Source organism: Salvelinus namaycush, chromosome 37, assembly GCF_016432855.1.
Source record: "Salvelinus namaycush isolate Seneca chromosome 37, SaNama_1.0, whole genome shotgun sequence".
In the NCBI taxonomy this organism is placed as follows: domain Eukaryota; kingdom Metazoa; phylum Chordata; class Actinopteri; order Salmoniformes; family Salmonidae; genus Salvelinus; species Salvelinus namaycush.
Window position 1 is genome coordinate 25578859 of NC_052343.1, and position 20677 is coordinate 25599535.

The following is a 20677-nucleotide window of genomic DNA, read 5'->3' on the forward strand; positions in this document are numbered from 1 at the left end:
CCCCTCCCTCTCCATCCCTACCTCTACCTTCCTCTGTCCACCCTCCCTCTCCATCCCTACCTCTACCTCCCTCTGTCCCCCCCTCCCTCTCCATCCATCCCTACCTCCCTCTGTCCCCCCTACCTCTACCTCCCTCTCCATCCCTACCTCTACCTCCCTCTGCCCCCCCCTCCCTCTCCATCCATCCCTACCTCCCTCTGTCCCCCCTACCTCTACCTCCCTCTGCCCCCCCCTCCCTCTCCATCCATCCCTACCTCCCTCTGCCCCCCCTCCCTCTCCATCCATCCCTACCTCCCTCTGTCCCCCCTACCTCTACCTCCCTCTGTCCCCCCTCCCTCTCCATCCTACCTCTACCTCCCTCTGTCCCCCCTCCCTCTACATCCCTCCCTCTACCTCCCTCTCCATCCCTCCCTCTGTCCGCCCTCCCTCTCCATCCCTACCTCTACCTCCCTCTGTCCCCCCTCCCTCTCCATCCCTACCTCTACCTCCCTCTGCCCCCCCTCCCTCTCCATCCCTCCCTCTACCTTCCTCTCCATCCCTACCTCTACCTCCCTCTGTCCCCCCCTCCCTCTCCATCCCTCCCTCTACCTCCCTCTGCCCCCCCTCCCTCTCCATCCCTCCCTCTACCTCCCTCTCCATCCCTACCTCTACCTCCCTCTGTCCCCCCCTCCCTCTCCATCCTACCTCTACCTCCCTCTGTCCCCCCTACCTCTACCTCCCTCTGTCCCCCCCTCCCTCTCCATCCCTCCCTCTACCTCCCTCTGTCCCCCCTACCTCTATCTCCCTCTGTCACCCCTCCCTCTACCTCCCTCTGTCCCCCCCCCCCCCTCCCTCTCCATCCCTCCCTCTGTCCCCCCCTCCCTCTCCATCCCTCCCTCTACATCCCTCTGTCCCCCCTACCTCTACATCCCTCTGTCCCCCCTCCCTCTCCTTCCCTCCCTCTACCTCCCTCTCTCCTCTCTCACCGGGGGCTGGTCATGTCCTGGGGAAGGTGGAACCACTCCTGGAGCTTGGCCTCCTGTCCAACTCCCACCTGAGGAACGCAGAGAGAAAAATGACAAATTAGATTGAGTAAATTACACACACCCACGCACGTATGCACACACACACACACACACACACACACACACACACACACACACACACACACACACACACACACACACACACACACACACACACACACACACACACACACAAAATCTCTATTTCTCACCTTGACCAGGTAGGAGCCGGGCTCCACCGAGCATGCCCAGTAGTGCCTTCCCTGGGTGATGGCCAGGTCGCCTATGAGGAGGTCAGAGGTCAGGTGACAGGAAGTGAGGGAGCGGTCGGCGGCCTGCAGAAGGGAGAGGCCAGGCACGCTGCGGGCATATGTCTGTCCTTTACCCAGCGCCAGTCGGTCAGCATGCAAACCCCAGCGAGAGTCCAGAGAGAAACACAACACTGACGGAGGAGGGAGAGGGGAGGAGGAGGAGAGGGAGAGGGGGAGAAGGAGAGGGAGAGGGGGAGGAGGAGGAGAGGGAGAGGGGGAGGAGGAGAGGGAGAGGGGGAGGAGGGAGGGAGAAGGAGAGGAGGAGAGGAAGAGGGGGAGGAAGAGGAGGGACAGTGAGAGGAGGAGGAGGGAGAAGAGGAGGTCGAGGAAGAGGAAGAGGAGGGAGAAGGAGAGGGGGAGGAAGGGGAAGGGTTAGATATAGCATCAGGGAGAGGAGCTGAGGAGCAGAGCTGCTTACATCTACAGGAAACTGATGTATTCTGGAGGAATAAATACACCCCAGGAAAGAGAGGATAGGAAAGAGAGGGAACGAGGAGAGCAGGAAATAAGAGATAGAGAGAGAGAGGTCTAAAGAGGGAGAGAAACCTAGCCCAATACAGGTACGACTGCTGATCACTGATCAGTTTTTGAGAAATTAATAAATGAATCTCCTTTAGTAAGCCACATAAACACTTAATAACACAGGAGACAGGGGGAGTGTTTATACAGTATGGACAGTGTGAGGACAGAGAGGGAGAGATGTCGATAAAGAGAGAGAGAGAGGTAGGAGAAGGACAGAGAGTGGGATGGTAGGATTCTTCTGAGATGAATCAAGTACAAAGGGTTAGCAAGGTGAAAGACAGGAAGGAGAGATAGGGATGTAAAAGGATGGAGGGATGGAGAGAGGATGGAGGGATGGAGAGAGGATGGAGGGATGGAGAGAGGATGGAGGGATGGAGAGAGGATGGAGGGATGGAGAGAGGATGGAGGGATGGAGAGAGGATGGAGGGATGGAGAGAGGATGGAGGGATGGAGAGAGGATGGAGGGATGTAAAGAGGATGGAGGGATGGAGAGGATGGAGGGATGGAGAGAGGATGGAGGGATGGAGAGAGGATGGAGGGATGGAGAGAGGATGGAGGGATGGAGAGAGGATGGAGGGATGGAGAGAGGATGGCGGGATGGAGAGAGGATGGAGGGATGGAGAGAGGATGGAGGGATGGAGAGAGGATGGAGGGATGGAGAGAGGATGGAGGGATGGAGAGAGGATGGAGGGATGGAGAGAGGATGGAGGGATAGAGAGAGGATGGAGGGATGGAGAGAGGATGGAGGGATGGAGAGAGGATGGGGGATGGAGAGAGGATGGAGGGATGGAGAGAGGATGGAGGGAGAGGATGGAGGGATGGAGAGAGGATGGAGGGATGGAGAGAGGATGGAGGGATGGAGAGGATGGAGGGATGGAGAGGATGGGGGATGGAGAGAGGGCCGGGGCGTGGAGCTGGGTTGCAGAACAGAGGGAGTGGGTTATGCAGAGAGAAGATGAGAAGATGAGGGAATTGAGAAGGTGAAGGGATGGATTGGGACAAAAGAGGTATTGACTTTGTTAAACAATTCCCCAACAATAATTGTATCATGAATTGCGTACGTACGTGTCTGTGTGTGTCTCACCTGGTGCGGGTGGTGTGTGCAGGTAAACCTCTTCGCTGTACTCTCCAAACCCTGCCTTATTGCTTCCTTTCACCCTTAACACGTACACACTGTCCATCTCCAGCCTGTCAATCACAGCACTAGTCCCGCCCACCTCCTCCAGGCGTTGCCACGCCACTGGAGCATTGGGACTTCTGACCTCTCCTCCCCAGCCTGCCTCGGTCAATCCCATTCGCCGCTGGAACTCAACGGAGAAGTGCCAGGCAGGGGCGGAGTCCTGGGGGAGTCGCCAGCACAGGAACAGCTGGTCATAGGCCAGCGTCCGCTGAGTGTCAATCACAGGAGCCAATGGGGCTGTAGCAGGGGCAGGGCAGAGAAGAAAAGGAAGTTATATTGGTGGATGGGATGAGTTAGCTTTCAGATCTAACCTCGTACACGCACCTCTTATGTATTCCATGTTGCTGATGAGTTTCACTTCTCTGGAGGCGTCCATGTGGAAGTGTCTGAAGGAGGGATCAGCCGAGAGAGAGAAACACTGCAGATTCTCTATCGCTTTCACCAGCCTGGAGAGAGAGAAAGAGAGAGTCAGAGACAGAGAAAAAGAGAGAGAAAGAGCGAGAGAGAAAATATAGAGGGGGACGGGGCTGGTAAGCGTTAAGCGTTGATATTGCACCTGTTATTTACCCACGGTGTGTGTGTGCGCGTGCGCATGTGTGTCTTGCATCTACCACCCGTACCTGTTGTGGGTGATTCGTGCGGCCTGTACGAAGCAGGGTTGGTCGGTCTCTTTGAGCAGCTCCTGTGTGTAGGCCATTAACCCGCCGTCCTCCTGCAGACCCCTCCTCTCAGACACCTGGGCCGACAGGGCCTCCCCCCTCCTCAGCCGGGCCCCCTCCAGGGCCAGGGTCAACGCTCCCTGTCGCTCAGCTAGAGACGCCCCCAGCTCCCTCACAGACTGGGACAACTGCTCCCTCGCCAACACACTGTTCAACTGGAGAGAGGGAGTTGAGAGGGGTATAAGGGAGGGGGTAAAGGGAGAGAGACAGGGAGAGGATGTGGGGGAGTTGGGAAGAAGGGAGGGGGTAAATGGAGAGAGACAGGGAGAGGATGTGGGGGAGGTGGGAAGAAGGGAGGGGGTAGAGGGAGGGAAAGAAGAGCATGAAGGTTATACTGTGTTGGAGAGAAAGAGGCAATCGAAGGATAGAGGGAAGAAAGTAGTGGATTGGATGAAAGAGAGAGAAAGGATGGAGAGAGAGTTTACCTCCATATGTGTGATGGCACTCTCCAGCTGAGTTATCTGAGCCTTTACTGTGTCCTGATTGGCCAGAATGTAGTTGATCTCCTTGGTGATTTTGTCCTCAGGTGTTAAGAGAGACAGATGACAATATCAGCAAGCAAACATGTAGTTTCATGGTTTAACAGATAGATAGACTCTGCGGAGCTTACAGAGACAGACAGACAGACAGACAGACAGACAGACAGACAGACAGACAGGCAGGCAGGCAGGCAGGCAGGCAGGCAGACAGACAGACAGACAGACAGACAGACAGACAGACAGACAGACAGACAGACAGACAGACAGACAGACAGATAGATAGATAGATAGATAGATAGATAGATAGATAGATAGATAGATAGATAGATAGATAGATAGATAGATAGATAGATAGATAGATAGATAGATAGATAGACAGACAGACAGACAGACAGACAGACAGACAGACAGACAGACAGACAGACAGACAGACAGACAGACAGATACCTTTAGTGCCTGGCAGGCCTGTGCGATGGGCGCCACCTTGTGGCCGTGGTGGACTCTGCGGAGCTTACAGAGAGGACACAGCAGTCTCTGGCAGGAGCGACAGTACCACAACAACCTCTCCTGCTCATGCTCCAGACACGTTAGGACCTAATAGGGGAGAACGGGGGAGAGGAGGAGAGGAGAGGGCAAGAGGGGAGGAGGGGGAGAGGAGGAGGAGAGAGGAGAGGGCAAGGGGGGAGGAGGGGGAGAGGAGGAGGAGATAGGAGAGGGCAGGAGGGGAGAGGAGAGGGGACGAGGGGGAGAGGGCAGGAGGGGAGAGGAGAGGGTAGGAGAGGGCAGGAGCGGAGAGGAGGGGAGGAGGGGGAGAGGATGAGAGGAGAGAGGGCAAGGGTGGGAGAGGAGGGGAGAGGAGGAGGAGAGGAGAGAGGGCAAGGGAGAGGAGGGGGGAGGAGGGGGAGAGGAGGAGGAGGAGAGGAGAGAGGGCAAGGGAGAGGAGGGGGGAGGAGGGGGAGAGGAGAGAGGAAGAAGATATAACAGGAGGAGGAGGAAAAGGAGGTCACCAGCCAAACTCAGAGAGAGTCACTGTGGAGGAAAAAGGTGAAGGAGAGAGAGAGTTTACTGTAGAGGAAACAGGTGAAGGACAGAGAGAGGTACAGTAGAGGAAACATGTGAAGGAGAGAGAGAGGTACTGTAGAGGAAACAGGTGAAGGAGAGAGAGAGGGACTGTAGAGGAAACAGGTGAAGGAGAGAGAGAGAGAGGGACTGTAGATGAAACAGGTGAAGGAGAGAGAGAGGGACTGTAGAAGACACAGGTGAAGGAGAGAGAGAGGGAACTGTAGAGGAAACAGGTGAAGGAGAGAGAGAGGGGGACTGTAGAGGAAACAGGTGAAGGAGAGAGATTGACTGTAGAGGAAACAGGTGAAGGAGAAAGAGAGAGAGAGGTACTGTAGAAGACACAGGTAAAGAAGTTATAGAGATATGGATAGATACAGAGAAGAGGGAAATACAGGACAAAAACAGCAATTTCATGAACATAGTTAACCCCTACATACACCCCCCAAATACTATGTAAACACACACACACAAAACACACACATACATTGGGTCTGAAGTTGTTGGTGGGCAGTATGTGTTCGTGCTGGGAGCGGATCGTTCCCCAGGGGTGGTAGAGCTTGAAACACTCGTTGCAGAAGTTGGACCTGCAGTCAGCACAGCCCTTAGTGGCCTCCAAGGACTGAGGAGCCTTACAGAAGCCACACATTATAGCCACGCTGCCCAGGCTCACTGTGTGTCTGTACCTGGAGGCAGACAGGGGGAGGGGGAGAAACAGTGGAGAGGGTGGGGGTTGATACAAAAAGAGGAGAGTGAGAGAACACAGAGCAACATTAAGCCATAATGATGTCACTGTCCAAGATCAGTGTAGAAAGAGGGAGAGAGAGAGAGAGAGAGAGAGAGAGAGAGAGAGAGAGAGAGAGAGAGAGAGAGAGAGAGAGAGAGAGAGAGAGAGAGAGAGAGAGAGAGAGAGAGAGGGAGAGAGAGACTGGACGTGGGTTAGGCAAAAGTTAGGAAGGGGGGGATGAGAGGTGAGAAAAAGAGGGGGAATGAGCTAAATGTGCTATTGTACGCTCTGTTCTGTTCTGTTCTCTTCTGCTCTGCTTTCAGATGTGTTTTTTATTTTTTATCCAACTTCCTGACCTGGATCCTTCAGCTGTGTTCTGTGTTCCTGCAGACTGCACTGTTTCTACTTCCAGTGAGCTATGGACTCTCAACACGCCCAGTCACGCTTTACTGACAGAGACAACCCAGCCTCCAGGGGAGAGCCTCTTTCATCCCAATTCTTTCCCCCTCTCTCTCTCTCTTTCATCCCAATTCTTTCCCCCTCTCTCTCTCTCTTTCATCCCAATTCTTTCCCCCTCTCTCTCTCTTTCTCATCCCAATTCTTTCCCCCTCTCTCTCTCTCTTTCATCCCAATTCTTTCCCCCTCTCTCTCTCTCTTTCATCCCAATTCTTTCCCCCTCTCTCTCTCTTTCATCCCAATTCTTTCCCCCTCTCTCTCTCTCTCATCCCAATTCTTTCCCCCTCTCTCTCTTTCATCCCAATTCTTTCCCCCTCTCTCTCTTTCATCCCAATTCTTTCTCCCTCTCTCTCTCTCTCTCTCTCATCCCAATTCTTTCCCCCTCTCTCTCTCTTTCATCCCAATTCTTTCCCCCTCTCTCTCTCTCTTTCATCCCAATTCTTTCCCCCTCTCTCTCTCTCTCTCATCCCAATTCTTTCTCACTCTCCCTATACCTCTCCCAAATCTCTCTTCCATCCCCTCTCTCTTCCCTTCTCTACGTGAATCTCAGTAGTCTACAAAGGCCTCCTCTCTTCCTCTCTTTCAGATCACTACTAATGAAGGAAAGGAAACAAGGAAAGGAGGCTATTTATGAGAATCACAATGTCTATGTGTTTGTCTCTTGAAGCGTTCAGAACCTCAACTTGTTGTTCAGAAAGTCCATTTGATGTTTGTGTGAATTATGAAGTCACCTCAGCTTCCCAGTTCCCACACACTCAGCTCGTTAGGCTCTGCTTCAGGAGAGGGGGGGTTCTCCCCGTACCAAAACCAATGATTTTCTGTCCCATTTATAAAGCACTATTGACTTTTCCTTCTTTCTGTGCTGATCTTTATTTCCTGCAGGATTGGTTCAGAACCTACATTCCTCTGTAAGAAAGTGAGCAACTCTCTCTACGTGTGTGTGTGTGTGTGTGTGTGTGTGTGTGTGTGTGTGCGTGCGTGCGTGCGTGCGTGCGTGCGTGCGTGCGTGCGTGCGTGCGTGCGTGCGTGCGTGCGTGCGTGCGTGCGTGCGTGCGTGCGTGCGTGTGTACCTCTCTACGATGCGTTCCAAGGTGAGATTCCTGAGGCAATCGGTCAGTCCTCTCTCCCCCAGCTCCACCTCCTTGTGACAGGACGGACAGGGGAACAGCATGGGGGCAGGAGACATGTCCTTACGACGACGCCCGGGGTACGTCCCAAAACCTGAGAGGTGGGGGGAGGAGGGGGTAGGTTTGGAGAGGGAGAGAGGAGACAGTGTGAGACAGAAAGTAATCAGTATGAGTGTGATAGTTCCATCACAGTTTGATAGAACTAGAGACATACTTTTCTATCCCCTGACTGCACTGCACACTACATGCTGACACAGACAGAAACTACTGCTTCACACCTAGAACACCTGCTAGTTCAAACACACACACACACACACACACTCTACTGCCCCTCAACTCTCTCTCTCAACATAAATAATAAATATATCATATGAACATTTCATGTCTTTGAAGTGTTGTGATGTATGAACCAGTCCTATACACTGCATCTACAAAACATGAACAACACCTGCTCATTCCCTGACATAGACTGACCAGGTGAATCCTATGATCCCTTATTGATGTCACTTGTTAAATCCACTGATTGAAATCAGTGTAGATGAAGGGGAGGCAGGTTAAATAAGGATTGTAATCCTTGAGACAATTGAGACATGGATTGTGTATGTGTGACATTCAGAGGGTGCATGAGCAAGACAAAGGATTTAAGTGCCTTTGAACAGGGTATGGTAGTAGGTGCCAGGCGCACCAGTTTGTGTTAAGAACTGCAACGTTGCTGGGTTTTTACGCTCAACAGTTTCCTGTGTGTATCAAGAATGGTCCACCACCCAAAGGACATCCAGCCAATTTGACACAACTGTGGAAAGCATTGGAGTCAACATGGGCCAGCATCCAAGTGAAATGCTTTCGACACCTTGTAGACTCCATGCCCAGACGAATTGAGGCTGTTCTGAGGGCAACAGGGGGTTCCTAATGTTTAGTATACTCTGTGTTTATAGTTAGTTGGGTCATTGCAGTTGAACGTTCCGGGAGAATTGAAAGGCAATGCTACCAAATACTAATTGAGTGTATGTAAACTTCTGACCCAATGGGAATGTGATGAAAGACATAAAAGCTGAAATAAATCATTCTCTCTACTATTATTACGACATTTCACATTTTAAAAATAAAGTGGTGATCCTAACTGACCTAAGACAGGGAATCTTTACTATGATTAAATGTCAGGAATTGTGAAAAACTGAGTTAAAATGTATTTGGCTAAGGTGTATGTAAACTTCCGAGTCAACTGTAGCTATTGCTAAGTGATAATTGACACTTCCAAATTGTGTTGTTTATTTCAGATAGATTTCAAATCCAACGAAGACACACCAACACTGTACAGACTTGGATGCACATTATGCAGAATGGTAATCAATAAAAACTTGTTTTAAATTCGCAGTTCTGTTTTGTTTGTTTACAGCGGGTCATTTCATAGGGAACTGTAGGAGGAGCTCTCGTATTGTTACATCATCAACATTTAGAGAATAAATACGCTAACATGGCAGATGTTCTAAAACCTGGCCGACCTGTTTGATATACAGTACCAGTCAAAGGTATAGACACACCTACTCATTCAAGGGTTTTTCTTTATTTTTACTATTTTCTACATTGTAGAATAATAGTGAAGACATCAAAACTATGAAATAACACATATGGAATCATGTAGTAACCAAAAAAGTGTTAAACAAATCAAAATATATTTAATATTTGAGATTCTTCAAAGTAGCCAACCTTTGCCTTGATGACAGCTTTGCACACTCTTAGCATTCTCTCAACCAGCTTCATGAGGTAGTCACCTGGAATGCATTTCAATTAACAGGTGTGGTTTATTAAAAGTTAATGTGTGGAATTTATTTCCTTCTTAATGTGTTTGAGCCAATCAGTTGTGTTGTGACAAGGTAGGGGTGGTATTCAGAAGATAGCCCTATTTGGTAAAAGACCAAGTCCATATTATAGAAAGAACAGCTCAAATAAGCAAAGGGAAATGACAGTCCATCATTACTTTAAGACATGAAGGTTAGTCAATCCGGAAAACTTCAAGAACTTTGAAAGTTTCTTCAAGTGCAGTCGCAAAAAACATCAAGGGCTATGATGAAACTGGCTCTCATGAGGACCGCCACAGGAAAGGAAGACCCAGAGTTACCTATGCTGCAGAGGATAAGTTCATTAGAGTTAACTGCACCTCAGATTGCAGCCCAAATAAACACTTCGCAGAGTTCAAGTAGCAGACACATCTCAACATCAACTGTTCAGAGGAGACTGCGTGAATCAGGCCTTCATGGTCGAAATGCTGCAAAGAAACCATTACTAAAGGACACCAATAAGAAGAAGAGACTTGCTTGGGACAAGAAACACGAGAAATGGACATTAGACTAGTGGAAATCTGTCCTTTGGTCTGATGAGTCCAAATTTGACATTTTTGGTACCAACCGCAGTGTCTTTGTGAGACGCAGAGAAGGTGAACGAATGATCTCCGTATGTGTAGTTCCCACCTTGAAGCATGGAAGAGGAGGTGTGATGGTGCTTGCATGTGACAGTGTCTGTGATTTATTTAGAATTCAAGGCACACTTAACCAGCATGGCTACCACAACATTCTGCAGCGATTCGACATCCCATCTGTTTTGCACTTAGTGGGACTATTATTTGTTTTTCAACAGGACAATGACCCAACACACCTCCAGGCTGTGTAAGGGCTATTTGACCAAGAAGGACTGCCCGTTCCATGATCTCGCCATCACGGTTGACAACTCCATTGTGTCCTCCTCCCAGAGTGCTAAGAACCTTGGCGTGATCCTGGACAACACCCTGTCGTTCTCAACTCACATCAAGGCGGTGACCCGTTCCTGTAGGTTCATGCTCTACAACATTCGCAGAGTACGACCCTGCCTCACACAGGAAGCGGCGCAGGTCCTAATCCAGGCACTTGTCATCTCCCGTCTGGATTACTGCAACTCGCTGTTGGCTGGGCTCCCTGCCTGTGCCATTAAACCCCTACAACTCATCCAGAACGCCGCAGCCCGTCTGGTGTTCAACCTTCCCAAGTTCTCTCACGTCACCCCGCTCCTCCGCTCTCTCCACTGGCTTCCAGTTGAAGCTCGCATCCGCTACAAGACCATGGTGCTTGCCTACGGAGCTGTGAGGGGAACGGCACCTCCGTACCTCCAGGCTCTGATCAGGCCCTACACCCAAACAAGGGCACTGCGTTCATCCACCTCTGGCCTGCTCGCCTCCCTACCTCTGAGGAAGTACAGTTCCCGCTCAGCCCAGTCAAAACTGTTCGCTGCTCTGGCACCCCAATGGTGGAACAAACTCCCTCACGACGCCAGGTCAGCGGAGTCAATCACCACCTTCCGGAGACACCTGAAACCCCACCTCTTTAAGGAATACCTAGGATAGGATAAAGTAATCCTTCTAACCCCCCCCTCCCCCTTAAAAGAGTTAGATGCACTATTGTAAAGTGGTTGTTCCACTGGATATCATAAGGTGAATGCACCAATTTGTAAGTCGCTCTGGATAAGAGCGTCTGCTAAATGACTTAAATGTAAAATGTAAATGTAAGGAGAGTGATGGAGCGCTGCATCAGATGACCTGGCCTCCACAATCACCTGACCTCAACCCAATTGAGACGGTTCGGGATGAGTTGGACCACAGAGTGAAGGAAAAGCAGCCAACAAGTGCTCATCATATGTGGGAACTCCTTCTAGACTGTTGGGAAAGCATTCCAGGTGAAGCTGGTTGAGAGAATGCCAAGAGTGTGCAAAGTTGTCATCAAGGCAAAGGGTGGCTACTTTCAAGAATCTCAAATATAAAATATATTTTGATTTGTTTAACACTTTTTTGCTTACTACATGATTCATCATGACTGGTTGCATCACTGCCTGGTATGGCAACTGCTCAGCCTCCGACCGCAAGGCACTACAGAGGGTCGTGCGTACGGCCCAGTACATCACTGGGGCCAAGATTCCTGCCATCCAGGACCTCTATACCAGGCGTTGTCAGAGGAAGGTCCTAAAAATTGTCAAAGACTCCAGCCACCCTAGTCATAGACTGTTTTCTCTGCTACCGCACGGCAAGTGGTACCAGAGGGCCAAGTCGAGGTTCAAAAGGCTTCTTAACAGCTTCTACCCCCAAGCCATAAGACTCCTGAACAGCTAATCAAAGGGCTACCCAGACCCCTCGTTTACGCAGCTGCTACTCTCTGTTTATAATCTATGCATAGTCACTTTAACTCTACCTACATGTACATATTACCTCAATTAACCGGTGCCCCCGCACATTGACTCTGTACCGGTACCCCCTGTATATAGCCTCCACATTGACTCGGTACCGGTACCCCCTGTATATAGCCTCCACATTGACTCTGTACCGGTACCCCCTGTATATAGCCTCCACATTGACTCTGTACCGGTACCCCCTGTATATAGCCTCCACATTGACTCTGTACCGGTACCCCCTGTATATAGCCTCCACATTGACTCTGTACCGGTACCCCCTGTATATAGCCTCCACATTGACTCTGTACCGGTACCCCCTGTATATAGCCTCCACATTGACTCTGTACCGGTACCACCTGTATATAGCCTCCACATTGACTCTGTACCGGTACCCCCTGTATATAGCCTCCACATTGACTCTGTACCGGTACCACCTGTATATAGCCTCCACATTGACTCTGTACCGGTACCCCCTGTATATAGCCTCCACATTGACTCTGTACCGGTACCCCCTGTATATAGCCTCCACATTGACTCTGTACCGGTACCCCCTGTATATAGCCTCCACATTGACTCTGTACCGGTACCCCCTGTATATAGCCTCCACATTGACTCTGTACCGGTACCCCCTGTATATAGCCTCCACATTGACTCTGTACCGGTACCCCCTGTATATAGCCTCCACATTGACTCTGTACTGGTAGCCCCTGTATATAGCCTCCACATTGACTCTGTACCGGTACCCCCTGTATATAGCCTCCACGTTGACTCTGTACCGGTACCCCCTGTATATAACCCAGCTTGTTATTTTACTGCTGCTGTTTAATTATTTGTTACTTCTATTTTCAATTTTTTACTTAACACTTATTTTCATTTGTTTTTGTAACTTCTTAAAGCATTGTTGGTTAAGGGCTTGTAAGTAAACATTTCACTCTAAGGTCTAAGCCTGTTGTATTCGGGACATGTGACAAATAAAATTGGATTTGATTCCATATGTGTTATTTCATAGTTTTGATGTATTCACTATTATTTTACAATGTAGAAAATAGTACAAATAAAGAAAAACCCTTGAATGAGTAGGTGTGTCCAAACCTTTGACTGGTACTGTAAATACACTACCGTTCAAAGGTTTGGGGTCACTGAAAAATGTCCTTGTTTTTGAAAGAAAAGCACATTTTTTGTCCATTAAAATAACATCAAATTGATCAGAAATACAGTGTAGATGTTGTTAATGTTGTAAATGACTTTTGTAGCTGGAAACGGCATATTTTTTTATGGAATATCTACATAGGCGTACAGAGGCCCATTATCAGCAACCATCACTCCTGTGTTCCAATGGCACGTTGTGTTAGCTAATCCAAGTTTATCCCTTTAAAAGGCTAATTGATCAGAAGAAGCAATACAACTGGCCTTCTTTAGACTAGTTGAGTATCTGTAGCATCAGCATTTGTGGGTTCGATTACAGGCTCAAAATGTCCAGAAACAAAGCCCCTTTTTCTGAAACTTGTCAGTCTATTCTTGTTCTGAGAAATGAAGGCTATTCCATGCGAGAAATTGCCAAGAAACTGAAGATCTCGTACAGCGCTGTGTACTACTCAACGTCAACCGTGAAGAGGCGACTCCGGGATGCTGGCCTTCTAGGCAGAGTTCCTCTGTCCAGTGTCATACATACATTTACATTTAAGTCATTTAGCAGACGCTCTTATCCAGAGCGACTTACAAAGTGTCTGTGTTCTTTTGCCCATCTTAATCTTTTCTTTTTATTGGACAGTCTGATATATGGCTTTTTCTTTGCAACTCCGCCTAGAACTCCGCCTAGACTGACGAGTTTCAGAAAAAGGGGCTTTGTTCGGAACACAGGAGTGATGGTTGCTGATAATGGGCCTCTGTACGCCTATGTAGATATTCCATTAAAAATCTGCCGATTCCAGCTACAATAGTCATTTACAACATTAACAACATCTACACTGTATTTCTGATCTCTTTCTTTCTGATTTAATGGACAAAAAATGTGCTTTTCTTTCAAAAACAAGGACATTTCTAAGTGACCCCAAACTTTGGAATGGTAGTATATATATGGCTCTGGTATGAAAACCATCTTCACTGGCCAGTAAAACAAAGTCAGATGCTGATCTGATGATGATGTCACTCTCATCTGCAGGCACTGGCACACAAGTGAGATCGACATCAGCATTCACACACACGTTAACCCACCTGGTCTGAGGACGCGGTCCAGGCGGTCGGTGGTCTTGGGCGGGGGTCTGCGTGCCCCGCGCGGGGAGCGTGTGTTGGGGGAGGCAGCCGGGGAGTTGGGCTCTGGGGGGAGGTCTGGGGGAGGGTATCCTCTCTGGATTAACACCTCAGCAGCACACAGCAGACACACACTGTGCTGGCACGGCAGGATGATGGGCTGCTTCACCATCTCAGTACACACCGGGCAATGCAGCTCCCGCTCCATACTCTTTATGTTAGACTGGAGGATGAGAAAGGGAGGGGGGATAAGGGGTTGGAGATAGAAGAGAGACGGGGAGAGGAGTTAGAGGAGCAGGGAGGGGGGAAGCAAATAAAGGGTGAGTGAGCAGGGGAGAGGGTGTGAGGAGAAAGAGGGGGAAGTGAAAACAGGAGTGAGAATGAGGCAGAGGAATAATTTAACTGCTCTAAATAGAGGAGAGAGAGAGAGAGATGAGAGAGAGGGAGAGGGAGAGAGAGAAACAGCATCTTACATTATTTAACCATTCCTGGTTTAGAATTTATGTTGGACACATGAAAGGAGAAAGCAGGTGTGTGTGTGTGTGTATAAATACCCAGGCCAGGGCTGACTAAGGCGCTAAGGCGCTACAGCCAGTCTCCTTAAATATGAGTCTAATCACTTCATTCCAGCTGTCTGGCCAACAGCATGATGTAAACCCAGTATAGAGGAGTAATAGATCCTTTTATCTATAGCTTTGTTGTAGGACTAGTTGCTTTTAACCTTCCTCAGTTCAGTTAACACAAGCCACCATGATGGTGGGAAGAGATTAATTTTATGGGAACAACTAATTACATTAAATTGTATTTCAACGCACAAAATAGGCTATATTACCGGGCAAGGCCTAGCCGACTTCACCTTCCCTAGGCCGGCTATGGACATTTCAATGGGATTCATGATAGGCCACCGGGAAAATAGCATTCACATCGATTAGGCTTCGATAAGAATGATTACACCTCTCTCTCTCCTCTATCAATGTTTTTTCTTTCCCTGGCTCGGCAGAATAGTCGGTGTCAGCGGGTCCTTTCTGCGCCCAGGGGGGTTTCTGCACCTATGTTGCGCGAGAGCCAAGACCGCCGCCGCGTGCTGGCGCTCCCTGAATAACGTTTCTATGGCGACAAACATCATCCGTTCCCTGCTCACCGTGTTGCGAGATAGCAAATCATATCAACGGACCCCTTGTTTTTGTCTGTGCATGCGGGGGTACGCATTCGACCGATAGGCTTCAAAAATATATATATTGGCTATCCATTTAATCCTCCTTTCACCCTTTACCTCATAGCTAGGTGTGTCAATAACCAGCCGATAGTGACCAGCCGCTGGCGTCAAGCCAAAGTGTTGGAGCCAAATACCACCCATTTCTAATTTATAGCTCAGACTTATTAATGAATGTCTGGTTCAATTTTAGTCAATCTAAGAACAAAAGCAGACCATTTCACATTGAAGAAAAATATAGCCTAAGAATTATGTATGAAGGATGATGAAATGTTGATGCCAAAATGTATGTGAAGGCCTCTATATCTTATGTAGGCTAGCCTACGTGGCGTGCTGAACAGTTTAACTAAAAACATTATGCAATATTAATAACATTATATATATAGCTTAGCTGAGGAATTTCTCTTTGAACGGCCAGTTGAAATAAAGGTAACCTTACCACATTTATGTTTGCTATAGCCTCGGTCTGGTGGCCTACAGAATAACAAAATAGGCTCCAGTCTCCACATCACATTTATGGTAAACAAATAGGTCTAATTAACCATCACCACACTTACGCTGATTTGAACGAGTGCGTCCATCATAGACGTAAACGCCTGTAGTTCTGCTTCAGCCATCCTTTAGGATCAAAACGCGGTGTTGATGTTGAATGTAGCCTGGTCTGTCAAATTCACAATCGTAGCCTAGGCCTAGTAATATATTCAAATATGTTGTCCTAGGGTGAATGAAAAAAAAATGTTAAAAGCTTGGTCAATCAACCATATGTAGCCTAGGTATAGGCTATCGCATAATAGTCTGACCGGATGTATATGGTCTGGAGTGCGCAGCGTTGACTTCTGTCCCTTTCCACTGGGCTCGCGCTGATAAGCTGATGTTCAATAGTGGGGGATAGAGCATGCGTGGTGATTTCTGCTGAGTGAAACAGGTTCAAGTGCTCTCTCTCTCCCGCTATCTGTGTGTGTGTGTGTGTGTGTGTGCGTGTGCAGTGGCGGTTCTAGCACCCCACCCAAAAAAGCACCATTCTGCACTAACTGTCATTTTTATTCTGACATTTGGAACAACACAAATAAATAAACATAACATTTAAAAATATATAAATATAAAAATATATTAAAAAATAAGACTCATAAATAACAAAAATTTGTTACAAAGACAAATAGAAACAAATTTGGGTTGATTTGTCACTCGACCATCAATACATTACCCATCCCCCAACACTGTCAACCAAGAGTCAAGACTAAACCAATTCACCTTGGTGTTGTGCAGACTGGTTTTATTTTATTCTTAACAATTTCGCACACACCAGAAAAAAATGCAACAATATGTCTGTGAAACTATATATTATTCACAGTATTATGAATGAATTGTGGTTTATTTGGTAGCATTTCGTAGTGTGAATGATTTTACTAATTGCATTTGTACTGTACAAAGTTAGAGGTGCGCTATTTCATAGATTCCCCTGCTCCCCCTACCTCCGGCTTCCAGTGGGGAGATCTGAGGTCACCTACCCCCGCCCCCCTCCCCATCTCATACTTCTGAGTGGGAGACCTTCCCAGGCAGTAGCCTGCCTAGCTCACAAACTAGAATCAGGGCGCCCACTCCGACAAGGTTAATTGACCCACAGTCCCACACGGTGACATGATATAATTGACGTGACGTGCAAATGAGCGATAGAAAACTGATCGCGCAAATGCCACCATTCCAAAAAAAAATTGTGCGGGCGCCTCGTGCTGCCCCCGGCAAGATGCCCATGTCGCCTATACCTACATCCGCTACTGTGTGTGTGTGTGTGTCACTGTGTAGGCCTATACACGTAATCATTCTGAATATTTTGGGCAGATTTGGTTTGAAATGTAATTGTCACAAAAATGAATTACATTATTTTACTGCCACTGCATATCATGTCTGGTGAAAACAAAACACTGATATTGATGCATACATTGCATATGACCCTACCTACATGACAATTGTTTCACTTTAATAATATTTACATACTGCTCTACTTATCTCATATACTGTACTCTATTCTACTGTATTTTAGTCAACGCCACTCCGACATTGCTCATCCTAATATTTATATAATTCTTAATTCCATTCTTTTACTTTTAGATTTGTGTGTATTGTTAGAAACTACTGCACTGTTGGAGCTATGAACACAAGCATTTCGCTACACCCGCAATAACATCTACTAAATATGTGTATGTGACCAATAAAATTAGATTTTATTCTTGCCACTAGATGGCAACGTGAGATTATAAAACGCTACTAAAATGACGCGTTCACGAAGAAGCGTTCCTCATCCTCAACTGGTCTGTTTCCGTCCTAAATCGTTAACGAAACCCTACGTTCTTGAACGCACCCCAGATTTAAGTTGTTGTAGCAACGAGCTAAGCCATGCCTGCAGCTGAAGCGTCTGTTGTTTCTAGTCCTAGACACAGTTGTTTCAATTAATGGTAAATAAATCATCAAATGTGGCTAGTTTTTGGCTCCAAATATTGACTAACAAGTTGAACAACGTCGTATGTTCTGTATTGGGTACATTAGATAGCTAAGTTAGCACTATCAAGGTGAGTGTGCGGAAAAATTAGCTTATACATTTACTAATAGTAACGTTACTTAGTCTACACATTGTATGTAAAGTGCTGTTAACATTCATTTGTGTAGTCTTAACGTTAACGTTAGTAGTCTAGCTAACTAGCTAACATTTACAGCCAATATTGTGTTGCATTGTAGCAGGCTCAAGTCAACACACGGATTTTGTTGTTTCTATTGGAAATATTAACATTAACGTTACTTGTCAACGTTTGCCTATTCCGCCTCTTTATTCTAGGTACCATAGTACCCATACAGGCACATCTTTGCTGGAGCAATGTCTGCAGTCAGCAGCCTGGTCCCAGCTCGATTCCTGACTCTCACTGCTCACCTCGTCATCGTCATCACCATTTTCTGGTCACGGGTATGTTCACGAGTTCTGAGTACTGTCAAGGTTCTGGACAAACCATATCCTCTGTGTGTGACATGTCTCATGTCTGTATCTGGCATCTAGAAGACACCAGTTGTTCTTCACGACATCATCAACATGCTCGTCTATAATATATTGTGTCTCAACCGTGCTCAGAATCTAGTGATACTGTGTAGATCTATCTCTGAAGTAATCATACTCATTGTCCCACAGGAGAACAATGTTGAAGCTTGCCTGCCTTTGGATTTCACACAGGACCAATACGACAAGGAGGACACCAAGTAAGCATCTTTCACCCAGGACAGGACTCCTAACCCTGCACCCACACAGTCTATCCAAAAATAATTGCTATAGGTTTTAATAAATCACTTGTCTTACACACTCTCTCTCTATATATATATATATCTTTCTCTCCTCTATCTTTCTCTCCTCTCTATCTTTCTCTGTCTCTCTCTTCTAGGTTGGTGGTAGCGTTGTCAGTCACCATGGGTCTGTTTGCTATAGAGCTGGCTGGCTTCTTCTCTGGTGTGTCTATGTTCAACTGCACCCAGGGCCTCCTCTGTATCCTTTACATGTTCTCAAAACTCTTCCACAAAACCCTGTACATTACCAAAGTACACATAATGCATAGTACAGCAGTGGTCACCAGTCCTAGTCCTGGAGAACTACAGTTTGTTTTCGTTCTTGCCTAGTCCTAATTTTGTGTGGCCAGTCACATCAACAAGTAGGCTACTCAAGGTCTTGATGTTTTGTTGAGTAGCTGAGTGTTGGTGCTGGGCAAGAATGAAAGCCTGCACACAGTGTGACTCTCCAGGAATAGTGAAGAACATGGGAGGGAATCGATAGATGTAAGCAATATGCAGGAAGTTATACCCTTCTTTCAGATCAGCAAGGAGACATTAATATGGGCACAGATATAAGGTTGAGGAAGTAATCTTTTTATTGGTTTGGTTAAGATTCCCTGACTCAGGACTCCCTCCCCATACACCATCCATCTCTCCATCCACACACTAGCGACTGCAGCCCATGCCAGTGCCTCTTTGGCTCTGCTGTTCTTTCTGTTTGAACAATGGGCATGTGAAATATACTGGTGGATCCTTGCTTTCTGCAGGTCAGTGTGTGTGTGTGAGATTCTCAGAGGTTTTGTTTCCCTGACTGACGTCTCCTCCAGCGTTGGCTGTCCACTGCAGTGCATCCGTCTCCCTGTCTTTCTTTGTCTTCCAGAGATGGGAGTGTTGGACATACTGGCTTATTTTTGCCTTCTGCAGGTTTGTGTGTGTGTGACAGACAGACAGACAGACATCGTGTGTGTGTGACAGACAGACAGACATCGTGTGTGTGTGACAGACAGACAGACAGACATCGTGTGTGTGTGACAGACAGACAGACATCGTGTGTGTGTGTGTGTGTGTCCTGGAGTTATTTGGGTCATTTTTGCCTCGTGCAGGTTGATGCTTTGCTTATAATGCTGCCATCCTCTCTATCTCCTGTAGTGTTCTCCCTGCGTTTGTGGAGATCCTACTCTTCATCGCAGTGTTCGGACTGAAGAAGAAGCCACTATAACCGAGAGCAGTGTTTCACATCGATGTTCGGTCTGGAATGTAGTGTCCATCCTTCCCAGCACTTGTACACAGCTGTCCAAGTGTGTGACACATTGTGACTGTTCAACAGTGTCAAGGAGACATATCGGATGTTAGTGATGTTGGATGGTGATCGTAGTGACAAAGACAAAAGAGCTGGTTAAGATGTGGGTGGTCGTAGCTGCAGTATCCGATACGGTGACAGCATAGGTTCGAATCTGGCCTTCTGACACAACCTTTCTCTATCCATCAATAGTCAGATTATTTTATTTATTAATTTAAAGCTGTGGTCTGTGTTTCAGGATTCAACGGTTGTGTGGACTGTGGACGTTGTAGATGGAAACAGAGCTACTGTATGTACCAAGTGTAGGAGTTATTGTTACATATAGAGGCGGATATCACACTATTGAGCAAAAGAGGAGAAGGAGGAGAAGGCAACACGTGAGTGCATTTGCCATTCTGGTAAAAAACAGGAAACCAAAGATTAAACAGATAGTAAAATGGCTGAAGCCATACGTGCTTTAAAGTGCATTTATGGAAAGAGCAGGACACCATTATGAAGATTAAATAGAGAGGAAAGGCCATAAGTGCTTAGGGTAAAGGCCATAAGTGCTTAGGGTAAGATAGACATATATTAATTTTAGGACACGAGAGGGTCCTGCCACCATTATAATCGAATCAAGAGCGGATACAGGCGTTATTGGGCGTAAACAAGCAGGAAGCCGAAATAAAAGATAATGGTGGCAGATGACCTAGGAGAAGTAATTGAATTAACATATGTGATGAACTCATGTGCTGTGTGTGTATAAAGACAGAGCCAGTGCTCTGGGAAGGTGTGTGTCCCGCGGACCATCTAGGCTAATGATATACTTTGTATTAAAGCCTATATTGAATTTA

At 47.4% G+C, this 20677-nt stretch overlaps 2 protein-coding genes across 3 annotated transcripts in view; one reads left to right on the forward strand and one right to left on the reverse strand.

The window, feature by feature from the left end:
• The window catches only part of trim46a (tripartite motif containing 46a), a 39715-nt gene extending 23832 nt beyond the window's left edge, over positions 1-15883 (reverse strand). Inside the window, exons 1-11 of the mRNA XM_038977049.1 lie at positions 15796-15883; positions 13990-14248; positions 7528-7678; positions 5762-5960; positions 4663-4809; positions 4162-4257; positions 3638-3891; positions 3342-3463; positions 2922-3254; positions 1217-1446; positions 966-1033 (exon numbers count right to left, since the gene is read on the reverse strand). Coding sequence (XP_038832977.1) covers positions 966-1033; positions 1217-1446; positions 2922-3254; positions 3342-3463; positions 3638-3891; positions 4162-4257; positions 4663-4809; positions 5762-5960; positions 7528-7678; positions 13990-14248; positions 15796-15855 — 1919 coding nt within the window. The 5' untranslated portion in view covers positions 15856-15883. The remainder of the gene's footprint in view (positions 1-965; positions 1034-1216; positions 1447-2921; positions 3255-3341; positions 3464-3637; positions 3892-4161; positions 4258-4662; positions 4810-5761; positions 5961-7527; positions 7679-13989; positions 14249-15795) is intronic.
• A 1726-nt stretch (positions 15884-17609) lies between these two features.
• LOC120031246 (transmembrane protein 107-like) lies at positions 17610-20677 on the forward strand. Of its 2 annotated transcripts, none has more exons than XM_038976911.1 (6): positions 17610-17805; positions 18069-18194; positions 18414-18481; positions 18661-18761; positions 19215-19311; positions 19694-20677. In XM_038976911.1, the coding sequence occupies exons 2-6, from the start codon at positions 18108-18110 to the stop codon at positions 19761-19763; spliced, it is 423 nt and encodes a 140-aa protein (XP_038832839.1). In that variant the 5' UTR covers positions 17610-17805; positions 18069-18107; the 3' UTR covers positions 19764-20677. The 2 variants fall into 2 exon arrangements, with proteins under 2 accessions (XP_038832839.1, XP_038832838.1); XM_038976910.1 differs by lacking the exon at positions 19215-19311 and adding an exon at positions 19372-19468.